Source organism: Belonocnema kinseyi, chromosome 6 (assembly GCF_010883055.1).
Source record: "Belonocnema kinseyi isolate 2016_QV_RU_SX_M_011 chromosome 6, B_treatae_v1, whole genome shotgun sequence".
In the NCBI taxonomy this organism is placed as follows: domain Eukaryota; kingdom Metazoa; phylum Arthropoda; class Insecta; order Hymenoptera; family Cynipidae; genus Belonocnema; species Belonocnema kinseyi.
Window position 1 is genome coordinate 4,442,161 of NC_046662.1, and position 12,350 is coordinate 4,454,510.

At 26.0% G+C, this 12,350-nt stretch overlaps 2 protein-coding genes across 8 annotated transcripts in view; both read left to right on the top strand.

Annotated features, from left to right (window-relative positions):
* Positions 1-1,270, top strand: part of LOC117174326 (zinc finger FYVE domain-containing protein 16) — a 62,336-nt gene extending 61,066 nt beyond the window's left edge. For all 3 annotated transcript variants that reach the window (XM_033363342.1, XM_033363344.1, XM_033363345.1), the window contains exon 14: positions 446-1,270. In XM_033363342.1, coding sequence (XP_033219233.1) covers positions 446-604 — 159 coding nt within the window. In that variant the 3' untranslated portion in view covers positions 605-1,270. The remainder of the gene's footprint in view (positions 1-445) is intronic.
* A 5,208-nt stretch (positions 1,271-6,478) lies between these two features.
* Positions 6,479-12,350, top strand: part of LOC117174414 (dnaJ homolog subfamily C member 5-like) — a 32,495-nt gene continuing 26,623 nt past the window's right edge. For 4 of the 5 annotated variants that reach the window (XM_033363520.1, XM_033363521.1, XM_033363522.1 and 1 more), the window contains exons 1-2: positions 6,480-6,671; positions 9,887-10,025. In XM_033363520.1, the coding sequence (XP_033219411.1) occupies positions 6,652-6,671; positions 9,887-10,025 (159 nt within the window). In that variant the 5' untranslated portion in view covers positions 6,480-6,651. Of the gene's footprint in view, positions 6,672-9,886; positions 10,026-12,350 lie in introns of all 5 variants that reach the window. The other variant, XM_033363524.1, reaches the window with a different exon arrangement.

The following is a 12,350-nucleotide window of genomic DNA, read 5'->3' on the forward strand; positions in this document are numbered from 1 at the left end:
TCTTTGCGAAAATTTTAAAATATCATTAAAATCTTTGATAATATTTGTGCAATTATTGAAATTTTTGTGAAATCATTGAAGTTTTTTTGCGATGTTTTAAATCTATCCGAAATCTTTGTAAAATAATTTAAATCTATCCGAATTATTTGAGAAATCTTTGGGAAATCGTTGAAATCTTCTGAATCTATTGGAAATCTAAGCGAAATTTTTTTAAATTGTTGCGAAATCTTTGGACAATTAATAAAATCTTTGTGTAATTTTTGAAATCTACCTGAAATCTTTGTGAAACCTTTGGCAATATGAATTTTATACCTATATGTATTATTCATGACGATTCACTATTTACTATTTATTGTTTATTTCGATATTTTTAATTTATGAAAAATTTTCAAGACGAGTTTCATTCTTGAAATTATATAATTGTTGTTGGTAAATTTCTGTTCAGGTTGGATACGAAGCGGGGAGCGAAGGTACGCGACTACCTCCGATTTACATGAACAGTTTGGATAACGAGCTAATCCAGGTTTTGCAAAAGGCCGTACAAAGTAGTCAGGATACTTATACAGTCCTCGAATTAGTCTTTTACATACTGGAGTGTGTCTAGCTTTTCTCATTTGCAACTAGGAATTTTCTCGTATGGGTAATGTGCAATTGACTCTTTTTTTATACCTATTTTTTTTTATAAATTCTTCGAGTTTATTTTACACTGGTCCTTTTAATTTTAAAACGCTGAAATCCGAGCTTGAAATTCACGTAGCTTAAGCTTTTTCCAAGCAAGACATTTATATAGATATAAAAAAAAAAACATCTCTGTATCTATTAATATTTTTGTATAAGCCCTTTGTTTATATCATTTGTTATTGTTATCGAAATTTTGAAGCTTGATTTTCTCATTGTGAGTCGATCGGCGAAATCTATTTTTGTGAAACGCTAGAATGGAAAGTTAACGGTGGGGTTGCTAAAGACTGGCGTCGAATCCTGAGAAATACTTTTGTACAGTTTGATTCTTTTAAGAATTTAATATAATATTCGTTATATTGTCATGCGTTACTAATCATTCTAATATATGTAATATAATAATGTGGTAAAAGAAAAAGATATCAAGGCGTAATCGTAGGTAATTATTTTATTCTGCACGATATTTTCTCAGGATAGCAGAATTCCAAGAATTATTTCCGAGTTTTCCAGCATCAGGAAGAAAATCTTTGATGATGGAGGTGGTTTTGCGCAGTGTAAATGTGATAATAGAGCAAATAAATTGTACATATTACATCGAAGTACAGTTTTTCTAGTTCCAGTCATTTTTAGAAAAGTAGAACCTAATTTGAAAGTCCGAAAAATTTATTAATAAATTGTACTGTTAACGCAATTTTATTTCAGAAGAGTAATATTAAACATTTTGTCAATTATTGTGAAAAAAGTTATTTAAGAAAATATTAATTGTTTAAACAGCAGGGGAATTTAGAAAAATTTCTTCAATTTCTTGTACAAATTATTAATGAAAGTTTGTAGTTTATTTGTAAAACAGCATAAAAGTGTAAGTAATTTAATTTGAAAAGAAAAAATTTAATATTTTCATTACTGAACAGTTTTTCAAAAGTTTTTACGCATTTTGGAAATATAAAATTATTACCTACTATAAATTAAAAAATAGTACAGTAAATAATAGAAATAGTTCAATTTTCAAACAAGAAGATTAATTTTTTACTAGAAAAATAAATTATCAACAAAAGGCGTGCATTTTCAATCAAACAGTTTAAGTTTCAACTATAAACGGTAAATTTTTCTACCAACAAAATTTATATTTAAATATTTATTTTGTATTTCTAACAAAATTGTTAAGTTTTAAATTATAGAAATACATTTTCAACCAAAAAATAAACTTTCAACCAAAACTGGAATAGTTAAATTTTCAGATGAGAAATTGAATTTTTAAGAAAATTGTTCAATTTTCAACCAAAGAAATGAATTTTAAATAAAAAAAGATAAATTATCAGTCAAAGTAATTAATTAAAAGACAAAAAAGAAATATCAACATAATATATTTTCAACCAAAGAAATGAATTTACAACTAAATAATTTTTTACAAAAACAAAATTTTCTGCAAATCCCTTGATTTTGCTACCATATAGTTAAATTCTCAACAAACAGGTTCATTTTTAATCAAAAATTGAATTTTCAAAAAAATTGTTCGATTTTCAACCAAAGAAATGAGTTTGCAACTAGAGAAAAATTGAATTTCAGTTAAAATAATTATTAAAAAAAAAGTATTAACAAAATAGTTAAATTTTCAAACATCAAATAAATGAATTAATAAATAAAAAAAAATATTTCTCAACCACATACATTGTTTAATTTTCAACAAGAAAGTTAATTTTTTAACCAAAAAAGAAATAGTCAACTTTTTAGATTTTAAATTGAATTTTCAAAAAAATTGTTCAATTTTGAATAACAAAAATGAATTTGCAAAAAAAAACATCAGTTAAAAATAATTATCAACGAAATAGTTGAACTTTTAACCAAAGAAACGAATTTATAAACAAAAAAATAATTTTTTACAAAATACATCAATTTTCAGCCACATACTTGAATTTTCAACTAAGAAGATCAATTTTTCACCAAAAACTAAAAAAAAACAAAGAAACATTACATTTAAAATAATTAATTTAAAAAATTAATTATCAACGAAATAGTTAAATTTTGAATCACAGAAATGAATTTAGAAACAAAAAAATGATTTTCTACAAAATACATGAACTTTCAACCACATAGTTGAATTTTCAACTAAAAAAGATAAATTTTTAACCAAAAATGGAATAATTAAATTTCCAAAAGAAAAATTGAATTTTCAACGAAAGAAATGAAATTGCAAATAAAAAAAAATTTCAGTTAAAATAATTTTTTAAAAGAAATAATTATTTACGAAATAGTTAAATTTTCAACCGAATCAACGAATTTACAATCAGAAAAATAATTTATTACCAAAAAATTCATTTTATTTAAAATACATGAATTTTTAGCCACATAGTTGAAATTCCAACTAAAAAAATATAAATTTATAATAAACAATAGAGTAAATAAATTCGAAGTTTATAAAAAATAATTTTCAACAGAACAAAAAAATTTGAACCAAAAAGATGAATATTTAAGCAAGAAGATTAATTTTCTAATTTACAGTGAAAGAAAATAATTTTTAAACGAAAAAACAAGTTTTCAGCCAAAAGGACAAATGCTCAAGCAAGAAAAGAATTATTTCAAAGAAAAAATTAATTTATTACAACCAAAAATGGACTTAAAAACAAATTGTTTTCTACCAAAAAGACGAATTTTAAACTAAAAAAATTTAATTTAAAAAAAAAATGAAAAAAAGAAAAAAACTATTTAACATAATAGTTCAGGTTTCAATCAAAGAAATGATTTTTCCATAAAAAAATGAATTTTTAACCAACGATATTAGTTTTCAATTAAAAGAAGACAAATTTTCAACTTTAAATTTTCTGTTGATCCATTAAAAAAAAACATATTCAGCAAAAAGTTTGATATTCAAACTGAAGAAGAACAATTTTAAACTTCAAAACTTCCTGTTAATTAATTTTCAACAAAAAAAGAACGATTTTCAGCGAAGTAGTGCCATTTTCAGTCAAAGAGATAAATCTTTAATAAACAAATTAATTTTTTACAAAATAGGTCATCTTTCAACCAAATAGCTGATTTTTCAACCAAAAAGGACACATTTTAAAAAAATTAGTTACTTTTTCTGATAAAAAAATTAAGTAGCTAATTTTTCAATAAAAATATTAACTCTTAACCGAAAATAATAACAAAATATCAACAACATAGTCAAATTTTCAAAAAAAGAGAACAATCTTTAAACAATAAAATAAATTTTAATTAAATTATTTCCAATTAAACAAAGTAGTTGAATTCAACCAAAAAATGGTGGCAAATATTGTGGAAACATATGAATTACGTAAATACTCAATAATAAGCGAAATAATTTTTTTAAAAACTACTTTTCTACCACTTTTCCATAAAAAGTTACGAGGCGCAAGACGGTTAGAGTACGGGTTAAAATCACCAACATGAGTGCTCTTAAAAATTACCTTAATTAAAAAAAAAAGGAAATACGATGTTTGAAGAAGGGATGGCGTGTTTAATTACAAGAATGGTTAAATACCTATATGGAAAAAAGTTGAATCTAAATTTAGAAAAAAGACTAACGTTTAGAAGAGAAAGAAGAAAAAAAGAAAGGACTGTAAGATGGAAGGTAGTAAAGTTATTAGAAGTAAAGGAGTTTAAATATTTGGGATTGGAGAAGGAGAATGTGGTTGTTTGACTAATGATTAAAGGGGAAAGAACTGAAAAAAGAGTGGAAGAAGTGATAAAAACGATAGATTCGAAGATAGAGATAGAGAAAGTGAGAAGTGTAGGAAATGAATGTGGAAGATGAGAAAAAATGGCACTGATTAAGTATGAGTTAAAAAAAAATAACGGAAGAGGAAGGAAAGAAGGAAAAAAGAACGTGCGATAAGTATGGGTATATCTGGAAATAAGGAAGGAACTTAATGATATACATTTTTGAGATAAATAAAGAAACAGAAGGATTAATAATAGAAGACGTAAATATGGGAGGAGAGGTGGAAAATTGTGGGGGTGTATATAAACATACATATGCAGGAGAAATTAGAGGAGATAAGAGAACTGATGAAAGAAAATAAGGAAAGGATAAGTTTATAAAACGAAATTTTAATGCGAGAACAAGAGATAAAGCAAGAAGGGAATGGGAAGAAGAGTGAGGAAGAAAATCCAAGGACAAGATTCTCAATGGAGAGGAAAAGAAAAATATGAAGAGCTTGGAAAATGTCGAGGGTAATGATAAAAGGGAATTACACTCACGAATAGAAAAGGGAACGATAATTTATTATGTGGTCAAACCATTTTTCCATAATAGAGAAATTAGAGGGTAAAAAGAGAATAGCAATACGAATAAAATGGAAGTAAGGGCAGAAAGAAGAGGAAGAGGGGATTTTTCAGTAGAAAAGATAAAAATAATTATAGGAGAAATAAATACAGTTTTAGGGGGCACATATAAAAAAGAAGTTAGTGAAGGAGGGGGCAGAAGTGGATTAATTAACAATCATTAAACATTTCTCATGTACACTTTCAACTTTTCATTGAAAAGGAGTAGAAAGATATTTTTTTATTAAACTACGTGATTTTTTTAACAATAATTCATGAATAATTTTTACTCTTAGCACAATTTCATTCAAAAAAAAAAGTTTTGTTCCTTTCTTGAAAAGATTTTAAGAAGAAAAAAAATGCTAAGAATAACCGAATGCAATATTACTCTTTCTTGTCCCATCTACTTAGAATGGAATTAAGAAAATGGAGAAGAGGAGAAAGTAGTGGAGAGGAGTATAGGAAAAAAAGAAGAAGTTATTGAGATGATAAAATGGAAAATATATATAATGAATTTACTATAACGAGGGGTAGAGAAGAAAGTTAAGAAAGGTGGAAATGTGAGAAGAGAAAGAGGGGAAGAAGATGACATTACAGGAGAAGAAATACTCAAGGTGTTAGGAGTAGTGAAAGATGGGAAGGCACCTGGTATATATAGAATTCCAAATAAAGTCTGAAAATTTAAGAGAAAAGAATTACTAGGAATGAGCATGGATAATGTGTAATAAATTATGAAGAGGAGAGGGGTGGCCAATGTTATAGAAAGGAGGGATAGAGTGGTAGTGAAAAAACGCAAAGGGGAGAAGGTTGCAGATTATAGGGGAGTGATGCTAATGCCAAAATTATATATTTTATATGTAAAAATTTAAGGAAAAAAAGAGAGCTGAGGGAGGGAAAGGGAGGAGGGATAACGAAAAAGTATTTAAAGGAGGTAGAAGAATGGAGAGAGAGGGCGCGCTATAAGTAATGAAATGAGAATAAGAAGGAAGGGTGTTCTTTAGGGGCAAGGATACTTGCCCCTAATACTAGAATAAATAAAGAATTGGAGAAAAGAGAAAGGTAAGGTAAATTAATAGAAAGATCGGGATGATTGAGCAATCAAAACATAGTAAATGATATATGCGATGATAAAAAAAGGAAGGAGTTAAAAAGTATTGACAAAAGAGATGGGGAGAGAGAGCATGGACAATAATATGGTCAGATTTAGGTTGGGAAACGAGATAAAGGGAAGGTTGTATTGGGAAAAGGAGAAGAAAAAGTACAGGGTAGTAGAGGAATTGATAAAGAATTAGAGGAGGCTGGAGGAACGAATGAGAAAGTATGAAAGAGTGAATGTGAAAAATGAAAATGAAGTGAATTGAAAATTGAACTGAAGTAAATGTGAACGATAAGATAAAATATGTATTCCAGAAAATTTTTACTCAGAAATACGTTTTTTTTTGTTTGAAATTGGCGCCTAAATTTGGGGTATTTGCGAAATTTCGATAACCACGCCCTGGCGTGAACACCTGTAACTAAAATATTGAGTCGGTTTGCGTCTGGTTTTGGCATTTGGTGGCATTTCATTGTGCGTGTATTCGGGTATTCTCTCCCATTTCTCTCCGGCGTAAAACGAGAAAAAATATGTTTCTGCAGTGAAATTTACTGCACCATTTCTGCGTGTGACATTTTCCCAAAAAGTTTACAAACACCATGGACAGGAGAAAATTATCGTGAGTATCGTATTTTATGAGTGACAAGGTATCAAAGCAATTTTCCGCACCCCTTATTAAATCAAAGAGTTGGAAGCCTATTTTACAAACAAAAACCTTATATATTCAAATCTCGGAATCCTGGCGATTTTTTGTGTGGATTTGCGGTTATTGCACGTAACGCAAAATAGGTTAGAGAACACGGCGACGAAATTTTCCCCTCCATTTCAAATAAATTTCTGTCGCATTTGCCCTTGACTCCACCCGTGAACAAACTTATTCGGTTTATGGATTTATTTCTAATCTCATTTGATTCATCTCTGTGGCCCTTCAAGCCTTCTTCTTAGGTTTTGATCCACGTGAAATTTTGCTCAATTTTTTTATTGGTTTGTGCTTTTATAGATCGGAGTTTCGCTTTCAGATACGGTTCTCGTCCATTTTGTGCGAGAAAATGTTTCATTAGCGGCGTAATATGCAGCTTTTTAAAAGGTGGAATGTTTTTGGAGCAGAGGAAATAGGCGGGAGAATCAATTTTTATGGGGTTGAATAATATTTTTGTTATCAGGTTTCGGACTCACTAGACTTTTGAAAATATTTTACACTTTTTATAAGCATTGGCAATATTTTGCTACTATTTCAAAAAAAATTACACTACAGACACTATTTTTAAAAAAGCAATAAAGAAGATTAATTTTCTACCCAAAAAGATGAATTTTCATCAAAAATTTATACATTATTAACTAAATAGTTGAGTTTTAAACGAAGAAGAGAATTCTCTGACAGAAAAGACAAATTGTTAACAAAATTCGTACATTTTCAACTAAACAGTTGAATTTTCAACCAGGAAGATTAATTTTCTACAAAAAAAGAACAACTAATTTTACACAAGTAAAGTTTAACTAAGAAGTTAAATTTTTAAACTAATAAAGATAGATTTTTAACCAAAAATAAAGTAGTTTAATTTTCATTTAATAGAATTAATTTTCAATTTAAAAAACGAATTTTCTACAAAAAAGCTAAATTTTCAACCCGAGTATATGAATTTTCAGCAAAAAAAAAATCAGTTAAAAAATGTATTTTTTAACAAAACAAAAAAAGAAGTTCAACTTTAAACCAAGGGTATGGATTTTAAAAGAAAAATGTCATATTTTATATTTCATCAAACTAATATTTCAGTTAAAAATAAAAACTTGAATTTAACCAACAAAGATAAATTTGGCAGAAACTTCATTTTTAACAAGAAAAATGGAGTTTCTATTAAAAAAGACGAATTTGCAACAAAGTGCATACATTTTTAAACAAAAAGTTAAATTTTCAACCAGGAAGATTAATTTTCTATAAAAAAAACGTACTTTTAACAAATTTCATGCATTTTCAACTAAATGCTTTGAATAGTGGATGTGGTGTTTCTATTTTTTCGTACTAAAAAATTTTAACTGAATAGTCGGATTATTAAACCAATAAAGATACGTTTTAAAAAAAAGTATATGGACTTCAATTTAAGGGAATTAATTTTCAATTTAAAAAGAAAACGAATTTTCAGTAAAACTGTTGAATTTTCGACTCGAGATTAAGAATTTTTAACAAAAAAAAAAGTTTAATGTTTAGTTAAAAACATTATTTTTAACAAAAAAAAAGTAATTTTCAACCTAAATTATAAATTGTTAACCAAAAAACGAACTTTTAACAAAACAGTTCATCTTTTATCTAAGGAAATGATTTTTTAACCTAAACATATGAATTTTTAATTAAAAATGTCATAGTTTATATTTCTGCAAAATAATATTTCAAATAAAAAACTTGGATTTAACCAATAAAGATAAATTTAGAGAGAGAAAACTTGATTTTTAACAAGTAGAATTGATTTTCTACAAAAAAAAGACGAATTTCCAACAAAATGCATACATTTTTAAACAAATAAAATTTTCAACAAGAAAGATTAATTTTCTACTGAAGAGACGAATAGACTTTTTAGTTTCTATTTTTCTCGTTTCTAAATTTTTTAACTAAATACTTTAAACTTTAAAATAAAAAATTTCAACCAAAAATGGAGTAGTTGAATTTTTATTTAAGATTATTTAATTTTAGTTAAAAAAAAAAACAAATTTCTCCAAAACAGTTTAATTTTCAAAATCAAGAATATGAATTTTCAACAAAAAAATTAATTTTAACCACAAAAAAAGAACGCGAATTTTTCACAACATTTATAAATCGTTAATACAAAAATTGAACTTTTAAAAAGGTTATTATCCAAGTAGTTAAATTTTCGTGCCAATTATACGAATTTTCTGCAAAAAAAAGTTGAATTTTTAACCCGGAAATACTTCCAATTCCAACCAAAAAAATGGTGTTTGAAAGAAACGAATTTTCAACGATAAATGTAATATTTTATGTTTCAACAAAAAAATATTTTAGCAATAAATAAAATATATAATTTGAATTTAACCAACAAAGACGAATTTTTAAGAAAAGACTTGATCTCTGACAAAAAATGGGTTTTCAAACAAAAAAAGTACGAATTTTCAACAAAATAATTAAATTTGATACCAAATTGTTGGATTTTTCAGCCGAAACTACGAATTGTCATCACAAAATTGAATTTTCAGTGGAAAAAAAATTAATTGTTAACTAAACAATTGCATTTCTAACCAAAAAGGGTAAAATTCTTACAGAAAGAGATGAATTTTTAAACCAAAAAGATGAATATTCGAGAAAATAGTTGAAGTTTCAATACAAAAGATTGTTAGTCAAGAATGAAAAATTTTTTTTAAAAAATATATTACTGCACATGAATAAGAATGAATAAATAATAAATAAGATACATGAATAAGAATTTGTATAATTCATAGACCAAGGAATAACAGTTTAAATAAACACATCAGTTCATTTTTAATATTTGAAACATTTTATGACGCTATTTTTTTAAATTTGTGACACTATTTACACAATTTTCTATCTCTAAAGTGAATCCGAGGCCTTTGATAATAAAGATTTAAACATTTAGTACTCAATAATTAAAGATCTTTAATTTTCGCGCCAACATTTTGTCAACAAAAGCTATAATTGAGGAAATATAGAAATTCAGTGTTCTTTAAAATAATTATTTATTGATAAAAATTTAATGAAATAAAGAATCAAGGAGTTTCATCTAGTAAGTCTCATGTATTATTTTATGTCCTTTATGTTTGATAATTTTTTTTTAAACATAAATTAACCCTTTTAATGAAATATTCCAGTACTTCGGGGGATTCCCTTTATGCAATCTTAGAAATTCCCAAAACCGCAAGTGCTGACGAAATTAAGAAAACTTATAGAAAATTAGCACTCAAATATCATCCCGACAAAAATCCCAACAATCCAGAAGCCGCTGAAAAGGTAATAAAATCAATTTCTTCAGTGAGAATCTGTGTCCAAAATCAGGGCCTAAAATGTTTTGTATTTCAGATTATACACCTTTTGTAGTAAAAAATCAGTTGTTTTTTTTTAAAGATTTTTCACGAAAAGGGTGGAGTAAATACTTTTAAATAAAAAATGTCGAATTGAATCGAAAAAGATGAATTTGAAAGTAAATAATTAAATCGTCGACGAAAACAGAATAATTTTCAACCAAATAATTGCATTTTTAACTTAAAAAGAGGCAATTTTTATCAAAAGAAATGAATTATTATACCAAAACGACGAATTATCTACAAAAGAGTTAAGTTTTCAACAAAAAAAGATTTTTCAGTCAAGAAAGAAAAAAATGTCATCCAAATTATTGAATATTTTAAGGTAAAAAGACGAATTCTCAACGAATTAACCAAAAACTTATTTTGATTTAAAATTAAAAAAAAAACAGTTGAATTTAACCAAAGAGAACCAAAGATTTTTCAGTTAAGAAAGCAATAAAATATCAACCAAATTATTCAAATTTTAAGCCAAAAAATCAAGTTTTCTGTCAAACTGTTGAATTTTCAACTTTTTGCATTTCTAATCAAAGAAGATGAGATTTTTTACATAAAGATTTCAAATATTGTACCAAAAAGAAGAATTTTCAAAAAAAAAGAGAAGAATTTTTAAACAAGAAGGGTTTTTCAGGCAAGAAAGCAAAAAATATCAACCAAATTGTTAATTTTTCAACCAAAGAGATGAATTTTCCGCAAACATGTAGTTCAATTTTCAATTGAAAAGGACGAATATTCAATCAAAAAATGTAATTTTGAACCAAATTGTTGTATTTCTTCACCAAATAGTTGAATTTTCATTCCAAAAACGTGAATTTTCAACGAAGTAGTTTAATTTTCAACCAAAAAATATTTTGCGTTGAAGAGAAAAAAAAATTTGAACCAAATTGTTGAATTTTCAAGGTAAAAAGATGAAATGAAACAAAAATGGTCAAATTATCAACAAAACAGTACATTTTCAACCAAATATATGAATTCTTAACCAAATTGTTGAATTATTAAACAGACAAAAAAAACGAATAATCTATAAAATAATAGATTTATTATCCTTCTTTTGAATTTGTAATCAGAAAAGATCTAATTTTTACCAAAATTTATTAAAATAAAAGTCATAGAAACAAAAAAATGTCAAGCAAATTGTTGAATTTCCACGCCAGAAAGACGAATTTTCTACAAAATATATTGAATTCTCGACAAAAACAGATTAATTTTGAACCAGTTGCCTTTTTAACAAACAAAAATACCAAAAGAGATAAATATTTAAAAAAAAAACGAATTTTCTACAAAAGAGTGCTTAAAAAAATGTCAACCAAATTGTTGATTTTTTTCTCTCCAAAAAGTAGAATTTTTCACCAAACAGTTGAATTCCCGACGAATGCTGAAATTAATAGTTGTTATTTAATATAAATTGTTGAATTTTCAAGTAAAAAAGACGAATTTTTGGTACAGAAAAAAAACATTTAGTTTTCTAATAAAAAAAATAATTTCTCAACAAAAAATATAATACATTGTTGAAATTTCAACAAAAAAGATAAAATTAAAAAAAAATCCTATTTAAATTCATAAAAAAGACGAATTTTCAATCTAAAGAGATGAATTCCCAGCGAAAAATGAAATCGTTGTGTAATCTAAATTGTTGAATTTTCAGGTCTAAAAGACGAATTTTCTATTTAAAAAAATCAATTTCCATACCAAAAACATGAATTTTCCACAAAAATGTAAATGTTTAACCATTACAAAACGATTTTTCAATAAAATACTTTAATTTTTTAACGAAATAGTACTTCAGTTTCCTACTAGATAATTGAATCTCGGCCAAAAAAGTTTTTAGTCAAGAAAGAAAAAAAATACCGATATTATTGAATTTTTAAACCAAAAACTAGAATTTTCTACCAACTGTTGTATTTTTAACCTGCAAATTTTTATTTTCAACTAAAAAGTGAATTTTCATCCTAAGGAGATGAATTCCGACGAAAAATGAAATAGATAGTTGTTATTTGATCTAAATTGCTAAATTTTCAAGTTTAAAAGATGAATCTTCTATTTTTAAAAATCAATTTTCATACCGAAAACATAAACTTTCGACAAAAAAGTAAATTTTTATCCATCAAAAAACGATTTGTCAATGAAATATTTCAAATTTCTACTAAACAATTGAATATTCAACAAAAGTGTTAAATTTTCAGCCAAAAAAGATTTTTCAGTCAGAAAAGCAAAAAATACCCAAATTGTTGAATTTTCAAACCAAAAAGTCGAT